Raw genomic sequence first — 13,910 nt, forward strand, 5'->3', positions numbered from 1 at the left:
AAGATAGATATTTTGGCAAATTGGCTGAGTGTAACTATCTGATGGCTTTACTTGTAGCACTTTATATCTGGAATTCTCCTGAATATTGGTTTGAGTTCCACTAATTTCCTTTAACATAGATAAAGATGGTTGCCTTATCTTGTGACCTCACATGGAGTGTTGAGTTACTGTCCAAATCAAATATTGTGGTAAATCAATGAAATAAGCTGGTGATTTCTGTCACGTATTTGAAAAGGTAATTCAGCACTGTTCCAAGGAAGGTGTCTCGACCTAATCTAACCCAAGGCTTTTGGCATGCTTGCTTTCATTGATCAGAGCATTTAGTACAGGAGTTGGGATATCTTGTTGTAGCTGTACAAGATGTTGGTAAAGCCACATGTAGAGTACTGCATCCAGTTCTGGTTGCCCAACTATAGAAAGGATATTATTAAACTAGAAAGAGCACATTAAAAGGTTTACTAGGATCCTATCTGGACTGGATAGTTTGAGTTATAAGGCGAGAATAGATAGTCTGGGACATTTTTCCCTGGAGTGTAGGAGACTGAGCGGTGATCTTATAGATGTCTATAAAAGCTTGAGAAGCATAGATAAGGGAGCTAGCTACAGCTTTTCCCCATGGTAGGGAAGTCTAAAACTAGAAGCCATAGATTTAAGGTGAGAAGGGAGAGAGAAAATATGGTCCAAATGGACAATTTTATCACACAGAGGGTGGTGAGTGTCTGGAATGGGATGCCAGAGGTAGTTCTGGAAACAAGTACAAATCCAGCATTTTCGAATCATTTGAACAGGTACATGGATGGGATAGGTACGGAAGGACATAGACCAAACACAGGCAAGTAGGACTAGTTTACTTACGAAAACTGGGCGGCATGGACAAATTGGGCCAAAAGATCTGTTTCCTTGCTGTAAACCTCTATCACTCTAACCCTTTGTCTGACTCACTGTGAATCACATCCAGAAGCATGTCCTTTGTCCTCCCTGGAGATAAGAGGGTTTCAAAGTTTGTGAGAAGATTCGTAGCTCGGGTGCTCGTTGTTGTGGTTCTGTTCGCCGAGCTGGGAATTTGTGTTGCAGATGTTTCGTCCCCTGTCTAGGTGACATCCTCAGTGCTTGGGAGCCTCCTATGAAGCGCTTCTGTGATCTTTCCTCCGGCATTTGTAGTGGTTTGAATCTGCCGCTTCCGGTTGTCAGTTCCAGCTGTCCGTTGCAGTGGCCGGTATATTGGGTCCAGATCGATGTGCTTATTGATTGAATCTGTGGATGAGTGCCACAGATTCAATCAATAAGCACATCGATCTGGACCCAATATACCGGCCACTGCAACGGACAGCTGGAACTGACAACCGGAAGCGGCAGATTCAAACCACTACAAATGCCGGAGGAAAGATCACAGAAGCACTTCATAGGAGGCTGTAAAGCACTGATGATGTCACCTAGACAGGGGACGAAACATCTGCAACACAAATTCCCAGCTCGGCGAACAGAACCACAACAATAAGAGGGTTTCTTAATTGATAAAAGCAGCCTGGTGACTTTGTGTTTTAAAATGTAAATTCAGAATTTTGCTTTAAAGATTTTTATTATTTTCTTATTTGTGCTTGGCATAACATTATATTTCAGTTATATCATTGGGTATAATGTTGGGATGAGTGACATCATCCATTATTATTGTATGCATTTCTTTATAAACTTGAAACATGATGAAGTGAAATAAATGCAGGATTGAGCTATTTGATCTGTCAAACCTGCTTCACCACTCAAAATGGTCACAGTTAAAAATCATACAACACCAGGTTATAGTCCAACAGGTTTAATTGGAAGCACTAGCTTTCGGACCGCTGCTCCTTCATCAGGTGGTTGTGCTGTACACAATTGTACGATACAGAATTTATAGCAACAGTTTACAGTGTGGTGTAACTGAAATTATACATTATCTGGGCTGACATTAATTGTTAAAGGTAACCTGAGAATGTAAATTTTAAACAAAAGTTTTGCGATTTACATATGAAAGAAGTGAAACTAACATGGTCATTCTATCAGATGAGAGACTTAACAAACAATTACGGTATTTTTCAATGTATAATTTCAGTTACATCACACTGTAAACTTTTGTTATAAATTCTGTTTCTTACAATTGTGTACTCCACAACCAAAAAGATTAGGGTGAATCCAAAGCGGTACTTTAAATATATTAAAGTACAAGACATGATTAGTCAGTTTGCAGATGACACTAAAATAGACGGTATCGTGGACAGTGAGGAACATTTTCAGAAATTGCAGCAGGACCTTGATCAGCTGGGGAAGTGGGCTGAGAAATAGCAAATGGTGTTTAATATAGATAAGTGTGAGGTGTTGCATTTTGGAAAATCAAACCAAGGTAGTAGTTTCATGGTGAATGGTGGAGCATACTGGAACTGAGGGACTTTGGAGTTTAGGTGCATGATTCTCTGAATGTGGAGTCACAGGTAGACAGAGCAGTGAATAGAGCTTTTGGTATGCTGGCTTTCATCAGTTAGGGCATTGAGAATAGAAGTTGGCAACTTATGTTGCAATTATACAGGATATTGGTGAGGATGCACATGGAGTACTGTTGTCAGTTTTGGTCACCTTGCTATTGGAAGAATGTTGCCTGGAATTAATGGTATGTGTTATAGGGAGAGGTTAGACAAGCAAGAACATTTTTTCTTTAGAGGTGGGATCTTACTGAAGTGTGCGATATCACTTTTTCCCAGGTTTGGGGAATCAAGGAATCTAGGGCATCTGTTTAAATTTAGAGAGGAAAGAATAGAAGGTAACCTGAGGGGCAACTATTTTACACAGAGGGAGGTACGCATATACAATGAGCTGCCAGCAAACGTAATTGAGGTAGGTACATTAACAACATTTAAAGGACATCTGGACAAATACATGAATAGGAAAGGATTAGAAGGATATGGGCCAAGTACAGGGAAATTGGGTTAGCATGGTTGGACGTTTTCGTCGGCATGGACCAATTCAGGGTGATAGGCCTGTCTCCATGCTTTAGGACTCTATGACTCTTTGGCTTCGTGTCTGAGAAGTCATGAACAGTGCTGAACGTTGTGCAAATACCACCAAATGACCCTACTTTTAATATTATAATGGAGGGAATGATTAAGCAGCTGAAGATGGTTGGGCATAGGGCACTATCCTGGAATTCTTTCAGCATTGTTCTGACCTGAGATGACTGACCTCCAGCAACCACAACCATCTTCTTTTGTGCCAGGTATGTTTCCAATAAGCACACAGTTTTCCCCATTTCTTATTGATTCTAATTTTGCTACTGCTCATTGATACCAAACTCTGTTGAAAGCAGCCTTCATTTCAAGGGTAGCCATTCTTAACGTCACCATGAAAATCAGCTATTTGGTCCATGTTTGAATCAAGACCCAGGAACTGGATGGCCCTGGTAGAATACAAACTGGGTGATCTTGAGCAGTCTATTGCTTGAACAGTTGCTGCTTGATAACTGTTGATGACACTTTTCATCAGTTTACTCATAATCAAGAATAGACTGGCTGGCAATTGGCTTACCATAGACCAGAAGATTTAAGAAACAGAACCAGGAGTAGGCTGTCTGAGCCTTCTCTGCCATTCAGTAGGATTTTGGCTCATCCAGTTTTCCTCATGTCCATTTTCCTATATTTTCTTGCTTTATCTGTCTTTAAAATTGTCCCCCTAAGTCTTAGCTTTAAATAGAATCTCTGCCCGCACAAATTTCTGTGGCAAGGCATATAAAAACACCCAACGCTCTAAGAAATTCCTCCTCATCTCAGTCTTCAATTTCCGTATCTTTATTCTGAGTCTATGCCCTCTGATCCTAGACTGTCCCATGTGGGGTAATATCCTCTTAGCATTTCCCCTTTCAAGCCCCTTACAAATCCTACATGTTTCAATAAGATCATCTCTCATTCTTTTCCAATGAATACAGTCCCATTCTGTTTAGCCTTTGCGCATAAAATAATCCACCCATTCCAGGGATCATCCTCATGAACCTTTATCTAAAGTACCTCCAATGACACATTTATCTTTCCTTGAATAAGGAGACCAAAAGTGCTCACAAGTATTCCTGATGTGGCCTCACCAGCACACTTGCAACTGCAGGAAGACTTTCTTCCTCTTCTACTCCAATCCTTGAAATAACGGCCATTATTGATTTAGCCTTCCAGATTACCTGCTATACCTGTTTGCTAACTTTGTGTTTTATGTATGGGTATTCCCAAGTCGCTTTGTGTTGCAGCTTTCTAGTGTTTATCTATTTAAACTATATTTTGTGTTCTTCCAAAATGAACATTATTCCATGTTGTACACCATTTGCCAACTTTCTGTCAATTTACTTAATCTAGCAATCTCACTCTGTATTCCTCTCAGAATTTGCCTTTTCATGTATTTTTATGTTGTCTGGAGTAGATGTGCATCCTTCTTGTAATCAATTGTAGTTCCAGTGCTTATCCCGGTTAAACGCCACTGGTTCCAGGTTGCCAATTTGAAAAATGAACCGCATTTCCACTTGCTGTTTCCTGTCCATTAGCCAGTTCTGTCATGCCAATATTACCTCCAACACCATGGGCTCTTGTCTTTGATTTTACCTTTTGTGTCTAATCTTGTTGAATGCCTATTGGAAGTCTAAATACAACATGTATGCTGATTCCCCTCTATCTACTCTGATTGAGACTTGGGATGTACAGCATGGAAACAAACCCTTCAGTCCATGCCAACCAGATAGCCCAAATAAATCTAGTACCATTTGCTAGCATTTGGCCCATTTCTCTCTAAGCCCTTCCTATTCATATTCCTACCCAGATTTCTTTGAAATGTTGTAATCCTACAGCCTCCACCACTTCCTATGGCAGCTCATTCTGTACGTGCACCACAGCATGAAAAAAGTTGCCCTTTAGGTCCCTTTTAAATGTTTCTCCCTCCTCTCACCCTAAACCTATGCAGTCTAGCTTTGGACCTCTCCACCCCAAGAAAAAGATATTCACTGTTTACCCTATCCATGCCCCTCATGATTTTAAAAACTTTATAACACCACCCCCTCAGCCTCAGATGCTCCAGGGGAAATAGCCCCAGTCTATTCAGTCAGGTCCTGTAGCTCATACCCTCTAACCCTGGCAACATCATTGCAGATCTTTTCTGAACCCTTTCAAGTTTCACAACATCCTTTCTGCAGCAGAGAAACCAGAACTCAGTATTCCAAAAGTGGCTAAACCAATGTCCTGTACATCTGCAACATGACCTCCCCACTTCTTTACTTAATGCGCTGACCAATACCAAATGCTGCCTTCACTATCGTGCGACTCCGCTTTCAAGGAACTATGAACCTGCATTCAAGGTCTTCTTGTTCAGCAACACTATCATTAAGAGGAGAAGTCCTGCCCTGATTTGCCTTTCCAAACTGCAGCACCTCACATTTATCTAAATGAAACTTCTAGCTTTCGAAAAAGAGTCAAATTGTTTTAGTAGTTAACAAGAGCATGCGCTCCATGTGCTGCTTTAATTCACACAAGCACATCTAAATGGTTTCAGGGGCTGGGAGTGGGAAATTTGTGGAGGGGATCTGGCCTGTGATTGACGGGCATGAAGATGCAGGAAGAGCTGGGGGAAGAGTAGGAGTTATGGGCTGGCACCTTGGAAGTGGACTTCCAAACTCACCATCCCATTTGCTCATGATGTAACTTTCCAACCTCACCCCATGTTTTCACTGTCATGTCATCCCTAAGCCATGTCATCACTGTCCCCCCTGCACTGCATTGCTGCCCCCCCTCCACTCCCCCACCCCAAAACCACCACCATGTCCACCGCAACCACATCCTCCCATCCTGTCCTTCACTCCTTTTGCCTTTGAAACCTTTTCCAAAAGTGCACGCACTTTTCTGCTTATGGGCACAACCTTAGAATTAGAGGGAGTCAGTTTAGAATGGAAATGCAGAGACAACTCGATGGGCCAAATGGCCTTCCTTCCACTCCTATGTCTTATGGTCTTTTGTGCATTGTGTCATTTGTGTATAACTTCACGCGTATTTTTAATGTTGGCATATCGTGGCATACATATTTTCAGATTAGTGCATATGTCCAGTTGTCTATAGTTCCAGCTGATAGCTAATACTATCAACAGAAGAGTATGTGGGATGCAAGTGAGGAGGATGGCGCACACAGGAATATAATGAAGTTAGTGGACAAAAAGTTTGACAGGATCTGATAAAGGAAAATATGAACTTATGCATTTTGATAGGAAGAATAGAGGAGCTGCATGTTACTCAAATGGAAAAAGCTGCAGTACAGAGATTTGGGAATCCTCATGAATGAATTAGAAAAGCCTAGCATCCAAGTTCAGCAGGTAAGAGGGAAGGCAGAAAGAATGTTGACCATTATTTCAAAAGGAAAGGAGTACGAACGTAGGGAGGTCATGCTAAAACTGTACAAGGCCACATGTCAGACCATATCTGGAATACTGTGAATAGTTTGCTCCCCTCCTCTAAGGAAGTATGTATACTGAAACTGGAAATAGTCTGGACAAAGTTCATTTGGTTGGTTTCAGGTATATAGGAATTTTCTTATGAGGAGAGATTGAGTAGCTTGGATCTGTACTCAGTGGAATTTAGAAAGATGAGAGAAAACCTTATTGAAATGTATAAAATTCTTTGGGATCTTGATAGAGCAAGTGTGCCGAAGGATTGGTTCCCCACATGGGACCTGTAGAACCAGAGTTGCTAAGTTAAGACAGAGAAAAGGAAGAATTTTTTCCTATGAGGGTAGTCAAATTCTTTTTCTCAACAGATAGTCAGATCTGGGGTATTAAGCATGTTCAAGGCTGAGAGACAGATGTTTCATCCACAAAGGAATCAAGGGTTGTGGGGAAAAGATGTGATAATTACCAAATCAACTATGATCTTATTGAGTGACAAAGTAGACTCAGTGGGCCAAATGGCTTCGTTCTGCTCCTAAACCTCAGAGGATTTGCTTCTTCAGAAGTTGAAGCTCATGAAATTGTGAAATTGTACAAATGTCAATGAAGGGCCCAACTTGTAACCTTTTAATGGAGGCATTTTCATTGATGAATGGACTTGGACAGTATCTTGAGGAACTTCTGAATTAGCTTCCAACAATCCATTATTTTATAGAGCTATAGAATCTTACAATACAAAAGAGGCCCCAAGTCTGCACTGACAAAAACTACTCTGTTTTTATTCAATCTGCAATCTATTCCAGCACTTGATCCATAGCCCTGAGTGTTATGACATTTCAAATGCTCGTCCATGAACTTTTTAAAGGTTATGAATTTTCCCACCTCATCTACCCAACCAGGTAGTGCTCCAGATTCCCACCACTCTCTGGGTGAACGTTCTTTCCTCAAATCTCCTTGAAACCTCCTGTGTCTCACCTTTAAAATTATACCTCCTCGTTTTTGACCCTTCAACAAAGGGAAACACCTACTTTCTACCCACTGTTTCGATGCCATGTTCTTCTCTTGAATAGGCATGGCTCCAGCTATTTTTAGAATCATGGAGTCATACAGTATGGAAACAAACACTTCACCCAACACATCCATACTGACCATGTTTCCCAAACTGAACCCATCCCATTTGCTTGTGTTTAGCCCCCATCCCTCACCTTTTCATATCAAGTATGTTCAAATGTCTATTAAATGTTGTAATTGTATTCACCTCTCCCACTTCCTCTGGCAGTTTGTTCCATATATATATATATATATATACCATCCTCTATGTGAAAATGTTGCCCCCGTGACACTTTGAAATCATTCCCCTCTAACAAACATTTAAGAGAAAGTAAATAGAGAACCTGTTCCCAGCTGCTATGGAAAATAATCCAAGGGCACAGATTTAAAAGGTGGTTGGCAAGAGAACAGGGAGCAGTTGAAGAAATAACTTCTTCCCAATGAGTGATTTGCATTAGGAATATGTTGCCTGACAGGTTAGTGGTGGTAGCTTCAATAGTAGATCTTAAAAAGAGAATTGCACAAATTGAGGGGAAGAAAGAACTATGATGTCACATTGAAATATTGAGGAAATAGTATTGACTGGATTGCTTTTTGAAAGAACTGGGACTGATTCAGTCAGCAGAATAGCCTCCTCTGTACTGTACTATTCATGTCTATTATTTTTACTTTCTATTTTTAGGGTGCTGTTGAGTTGTCATTTTGTTCAAGCCTTTTGCCTGGGTGTTTCAAATTTATCACGTTTGCAGGCTTGGAAGAATTGGAGTGAATTGAGTGTTCAAATTCTTTACACTTCTAGAATAACAAAATAAAGTTTGAAATTAGGATCTAATCTTGAAGAAAGTGGTGGAAAATTAGTTTCACAGCATTCGAGAGTATAATTATGTGAAGAAATTTGACATTAATGAAGTTAGAATTTGAAATCATAGGTCTAATGGGTTTCCTGCACATCTTTGTCTTGCCAATTATTTCACGTAAATGCTTACGGAGTGAGTAGACTCTCCCAACTTGAACCATGCAAATTAAACTAACTGGAAGAAGAGCTCTGTGCCTGTAATCAGAAGATTTTGTCTTCAGTCAGACAAATTAATCAAGGCATTGCTTGATGGATCTTGGACAACGGTTGCTATGGCATAAATGCACCATGACTAGGCATACATCGCAAAGAAACTGATTATAGCTACACACTGCTTGCTCAAAAATGTTGAGTTGTGTTTTTCTAGTATTGTCTAGTATTACCTCGATCGATTTTGTAATTTACCCATCTTCTATCGTCTCTTTGATCAACTTTGCTTATTTAAAAACCATACCAGTAATCTTAAAAAGAAACAAAAGTACTCAAAGCTCACAGCGTATTATTCGAAAGATAAAAGAGCATTTTTAATGCATTCAAGTGCATCGAATTATTAGAGCTTTTTCATTTGAGCTTTTTAGTAAGCACGGTCTAATATTGGGTGAAGTATGGTTTGATGTGATTTCTGTATTTTCCATCTACCTAGTGATATTTGATGCACCCACTGGTATGTCTTCAGATGTTTGGCTCTTGATTCAAAAGGATGTATCCCAATTAACTCAAGTAAGTGAAACAACTAGCAATCATCTACTTAGTTCTATATCTTACTTAGACTGTGGGTTTGAGTTATAATTCAACATTGAAGGTGTCATGTCCAACTTAAGCACTGAACAATAAAAATAACTAACATCATTTTTTCTACATGAGTTCAAGGACTTTGCATGTTTTCCAATGAAATTTCAGAGAATTTTTGTTTTTGACAAGTGACCATGGAGATTTGAAAGCTTTGGCTAAAAACTTGCTCAAAGAAGTGATATCTAAGCTTTTTCAAACTTTTAGAAAGCTGGAGAGTTCTAAGAAATTTCCAGGGAAGGCGCATGAACCATTGATGAAGCAATTCCAATCAGGGATGCGAAGAGGCAGAATTGGTGCAAAACAGAGCCTGGTTATAATGCTAAAAAATGTTTTAGCAATTAAAAATGGGTGAGGATACATAGAAGTTTTAAATGTTGGCATAAGAACATAATGGTGTGTTGAAGTGGCAGGCAACTGGATATTCATGGTCATTTTTACTTGAGTGATTGTAGGTGTTTAAAGCAGTCACCAGTCTGTGTTTTGTTTCCCAATGTAGAGGAAACTGTTGTGAGCAGCGAACACAGTAGATTAGATTAAGTAAGGTGCATGTAACTCTCTATTTTCCTTGAAAGGTGTGTCTGAACCCTTGCCCTGTGACATTTCAGCCTCAGGCCTGCTGAAGTGTTCACTGAGGCTTGATGCAAGCTGAAAACACAACACCTTACCTTCCTCTTGGGGACCTTAAGGTCTTCATGACTTGGAACATAGAACTGTACTACATAGGAAAGGGCCTTTGACCCACAATATTGTGCCAAACATGATGCCAAATTAAACTAATCTCAGCTGCCTGCCCTTGAACCATATCCCCCCATCCCTAAAAGTCTGTTAAACATCCCTATCGTATCCGTCTCCAACACTTAGCGTGACAGGGCATTCCAGACTCCTGCCACTCTCTGTGTAAAAAATAAACTTGTCCCTCACATTTCCTTTGAACTTTCACCCTCTCACCTTAAATGTATGTCCTATAAATTTTAGACATTTCAATTCTGGGGGAAAGAGATTCTGACTGTCAACCCTATATATGCCTCTCATAATTTTATAAACTTCTATCAAGTCTCCCCCCAGCCTTCACTGCTCCAGAGAATACAATTGAATTCTTCAAGCCTCTCCTTGTAGTTCACACCCATTAATCCAGGCAGCATCCTGGTAAATCTTTTCTGAACCCTCTCCAAAGTCTCCACATCCTTAGTGTATCATGGAGACCTGAACTGAACGCAGTACTCTTAAGTGTGGCTTAACTAAAATTTTATAAAGTTGCAACATGACATCCTGACTCTTGTACTTAATTCCCTGACTAATAAAGGCAAGCATGCCGTATGTTTTCTTCATCACCCTACATAATTGTGAGGCCACTTTCAGGGAGCTATGGACTTGAAGCCCATTATCCCTTTGTGCATCAGTGCTGTTCAGGGTCCTACCATTAACTGTATACTTTTCCTTGACATTTGACCTTCCAAAGTGCAGCACCCGATACTTACCCGGATTAAACTCCTCCTGCCATTTCTCTGCCCATATCTGCAACTGATCTCGCTGTATTGTTTGACAACCTTCTACACTACCCACGACTCCGCCAATGTTTGTGTCATCTGCAAACTTATGAACCCACCCATGTGCATTTTCGTCCAAATCACTTATATATCACAAATTGCAGAGGTCCCAGCATAGATCCCTGCGGGATATGGACCTCCAGCCTGAAAAACAACCTTACAACATTGCTGTCTGCTTTCCATGGGCCAGCAGTTCTGAATCCATATGGCTAAGTCACCATGGATCCCATGAAGCTTAATCTTCTGGATGAGCCTACCATGAGGGATTTTGTCGAAAGCATCATTAAAATACCATCATTGATCACCTTTGTCACCTACTTGAAAAATTCAATCAAGTTAGTAAGACATGACCTGCCGTGCACAATGCCATGCTGATTGACTGTAATTCAGCCATCGCCATGTTTTTCCAAATGCACGTAAGTCCTATCCCTCAGAATTCTCTCCAATAGCTTCCCAACCACTGCTGTGAGGTTCACTGATCTCTAGTTTCTTGGATTTTCCCTACTTACCTTAGAACATAGAACAATGCAGCTCAGAAGAGGCCCTTCGGCCCTTGATGTTGCGCCGACCTGTGAACTAATCTAAGCCAATCCCCTACACTATCCCATCATCATCCATATGCTTATGCAAGGACTGTTTAAATGCCTCTAATATGGCTGAGTTAACAACATTGTCAGGCAGGGCATTCCACACCCTTACCACACTCTATGTAAAGAACCTGCCTCTGACATCTGTCTAAAATCTATTATCCCTCAATTTGCAGCTATACTCCTTCATACAAGCCAACGTCATCATCCTACGAAAAAGACTCTCACTGTCCACCCTATGAAACCCTCTAATCATGTTGTATACCTCTATCAAATCCACTCTTCGTCTTTAACTCTTCAATGAGAACAGACCAAGCCCCTCAGCCTTTCCTCATAAGACCTTCCCTCCAGACCAGGCAACATCCTCTTAAATCTCCTTTGCACCTTTTCTAATACTTCCACATCCTTCCTGTAATGGGGCGACCAGAGCTGTACATAATATTCTAAATGAGACCACACTAGCATTTGTACAGTTGCAGCATGACATCACTGCTCCAGAACTTAATCTCTTTACCAATAAAACCTAACACACGATATTTCTTAACAGCATTATCAACCTGGGTGGCAACTTACAGGGATCTATGGACATGGACTCCAAGATCCCTTTGCACATCCACACTACAAAGAATCTTTCCATTGACTCAGTATTCTGCCTTCCTGTTATTCTTCCCAAAGCGCATCACCTCCCATTTACCTGTGTTGCACTCCATTTGCCACCTCTCAGCCCAATTCTGCAGTTTATCCAAGTGCCCCTGCAACCTGGAACATTCTTCCACAGTATTCACCACTCCACCGACTTTAGTGTCATCTGCAAACTTACTAATCCATCCACCTATGACTGCGTCTAAGTCATTTATAAAAATGGCAAACAGCACTGGTCCCAAAACAGATCCTTGCGGCACACCACTAGTATCCGGACTCCAGTCTGAATATTTTCCATCAACCACCACTCACTGCCTTCTTTCAGAAAGTCAGTTTCTAATCCAAACTGCTAAATTGCCCTCAATCCCATGCCTTTGCATTTTCTCCATCAGCCTACCATGTGGAACCTTATCAAAGGTTTTACTGAAATCCATGTACACCACGTCAACAGCCCTACCCTCGTCTACATGCTTGGTCACCTTCTCAAAAATCTCAACGCAGTTTATGAGACACGGCCTGCTGTTGATGAAACCATGTTGACTATCTCCAATTAAATTGTTGCTTGCTAGATGATAATAAATCCTATCTCTTAAAATCCTTTCCAAAACTTTTCCGACCACAGTCGTACCATTCACTGGCCTATAATTACCTGAGTCATCCCTATTACCCTTCTTGAACAGGGCACAACATTTGCAATCCTCCAGTCCTCTGGCACTAAATCTGTAGACAGTGACGACTCAAATATCAAGGCCAAATGCTCCACCATCTCCTCCCTAGCTTTCCAGAGAATCTTTGGATAAGTCCCATCTGGCCCAAGGGACTTATCTACTTTCACACCTTCTAGAATTGAGAACATCACCTCCTTATGAACCTCAATCCTTTCTAGTCTAATAGCCCTTATGTCAGTCTTCTCCTCTACAATATTCTCCTTTTCCTGAGTGAAAACAGTTGAGAAATATTTGTTTTGCACCTCTCAGATCTCCACAGGGTCCACACACAGCTTCCTACTCTGTCTTTGACTGGCCCTATTCCTACCCTAGTCATCCTTTTATTTCTCACATGCCTATAGAAAGCTTTAGGGTTCTCCTTTATTCTAAATGCTAAAGACTGCTAATGTCCCCTCCTTCTTGTTCTTAACACTCATTAAATCCTTCCTAGCTAATTTGAACTCTCCATTGCCTCTTCTGAACCATCTGGTCTCAATGTCATATAAGTCTCCCTCTTCCACTTAACAAGAGATACAGTTTCTTTAGTAAATCACAATTCCCTTACCTTATCACTTCCTCCCTGCCTGACAGGGACATGCCTATCAAGGACACACAATATATGTTCCTTAAATCAGCTCCACGTTTCGATTGTCCCCATCCCCTGCTGCCCTCTTCCATACCTCCTAAGTCTTGCCAAATCCCATTATAATTGCCCTTCCCCCATCTATAACTCTTGCCCAGTGGTATGTACCTATCCCTTTCCATCACTAAACTAAACATTTTGTGGGCGGCACGGTGGTTAGCACTGCTGCCTCACAGCGCCAGAGACCTGGGTTCAATTCCCGCCTCAGGCGACTAACTGTGTGGAGTTTGCAAGTTCTCCCCGTGACTGCGTGGAGAACTCCACACAGTCAGTCGCCTGAGGTGGGAATTGAACCCGGGTCTCTGGCGCTGTGAGGCAGCAGTGCTAACCACTGTGCCACCGTGCCGCCCACTTGTCTCATGTCTCCGAAATGACCACAACTTCGAAGTCCCATGTACCTCTCCATGCTGTAAGCTCACCTACCTTATTCTGGATACTCCTGGCATTGCAGTAGACACATTTCAACCCAGCTTGCTGTCTGTCAGTACACTCATGTGACCGTGAAATCCTGTCATGTCATCCCTGCTCAAATTCTCCTGTGCATTGGAACTAAACCACAGGTTCCCACCCCCCTGCTGAGCTAGTTTAAACCCACATGAATAGCACTAGCAAATTTCCCACCCAGGATTTTGGTACCCCCTGGTTCAAGTGAAGACCGT

The 13,910-nt window shown here is 41.3% G+C and overlaps 1 protein-coding gene across 4 annotated transcripts in view; it reads left to right on the forward strand.

Moving 5' to 3' along the window:
* Window positions 1–13,910, forward strand: part of LOC140477175 (uncharacterized) — a 218,748-nt gene that overhangs the window by 28,718 nt on the left and 176,120 nt on the right. For all 4 annotated transcript variants that reach the window (XM_072570598.1, XM_072570597.1, XM_072570599.1 and 1 more), the window contains exon 4: window positions 8,977–9,053. In XM_072570598.1, coding sequence (XP_072426699.1) covers window positions 8,977–9,053 — 77 coding nt within the window. The remainder of the gene's footprint in view (window positions 1–8,976; window positions 9,054–13,910) is intronic.

The sequence above is a fragment of the Chiloscyllium punctatum genome, chromosome 5 (assembly GCF_047496795.1).
Source record: "Chiloscyllium punctatum isolate Juve2018m chromosome 5, sChiPun1.3, whole genome shotgun sequence".
NCBI lineage: Eukaryota > Metazoa > Chordata > Chondrichthyes > Orectolobiformes > Hemiscylliidae > Chiloscyllium > Chiloscyllium punctatum.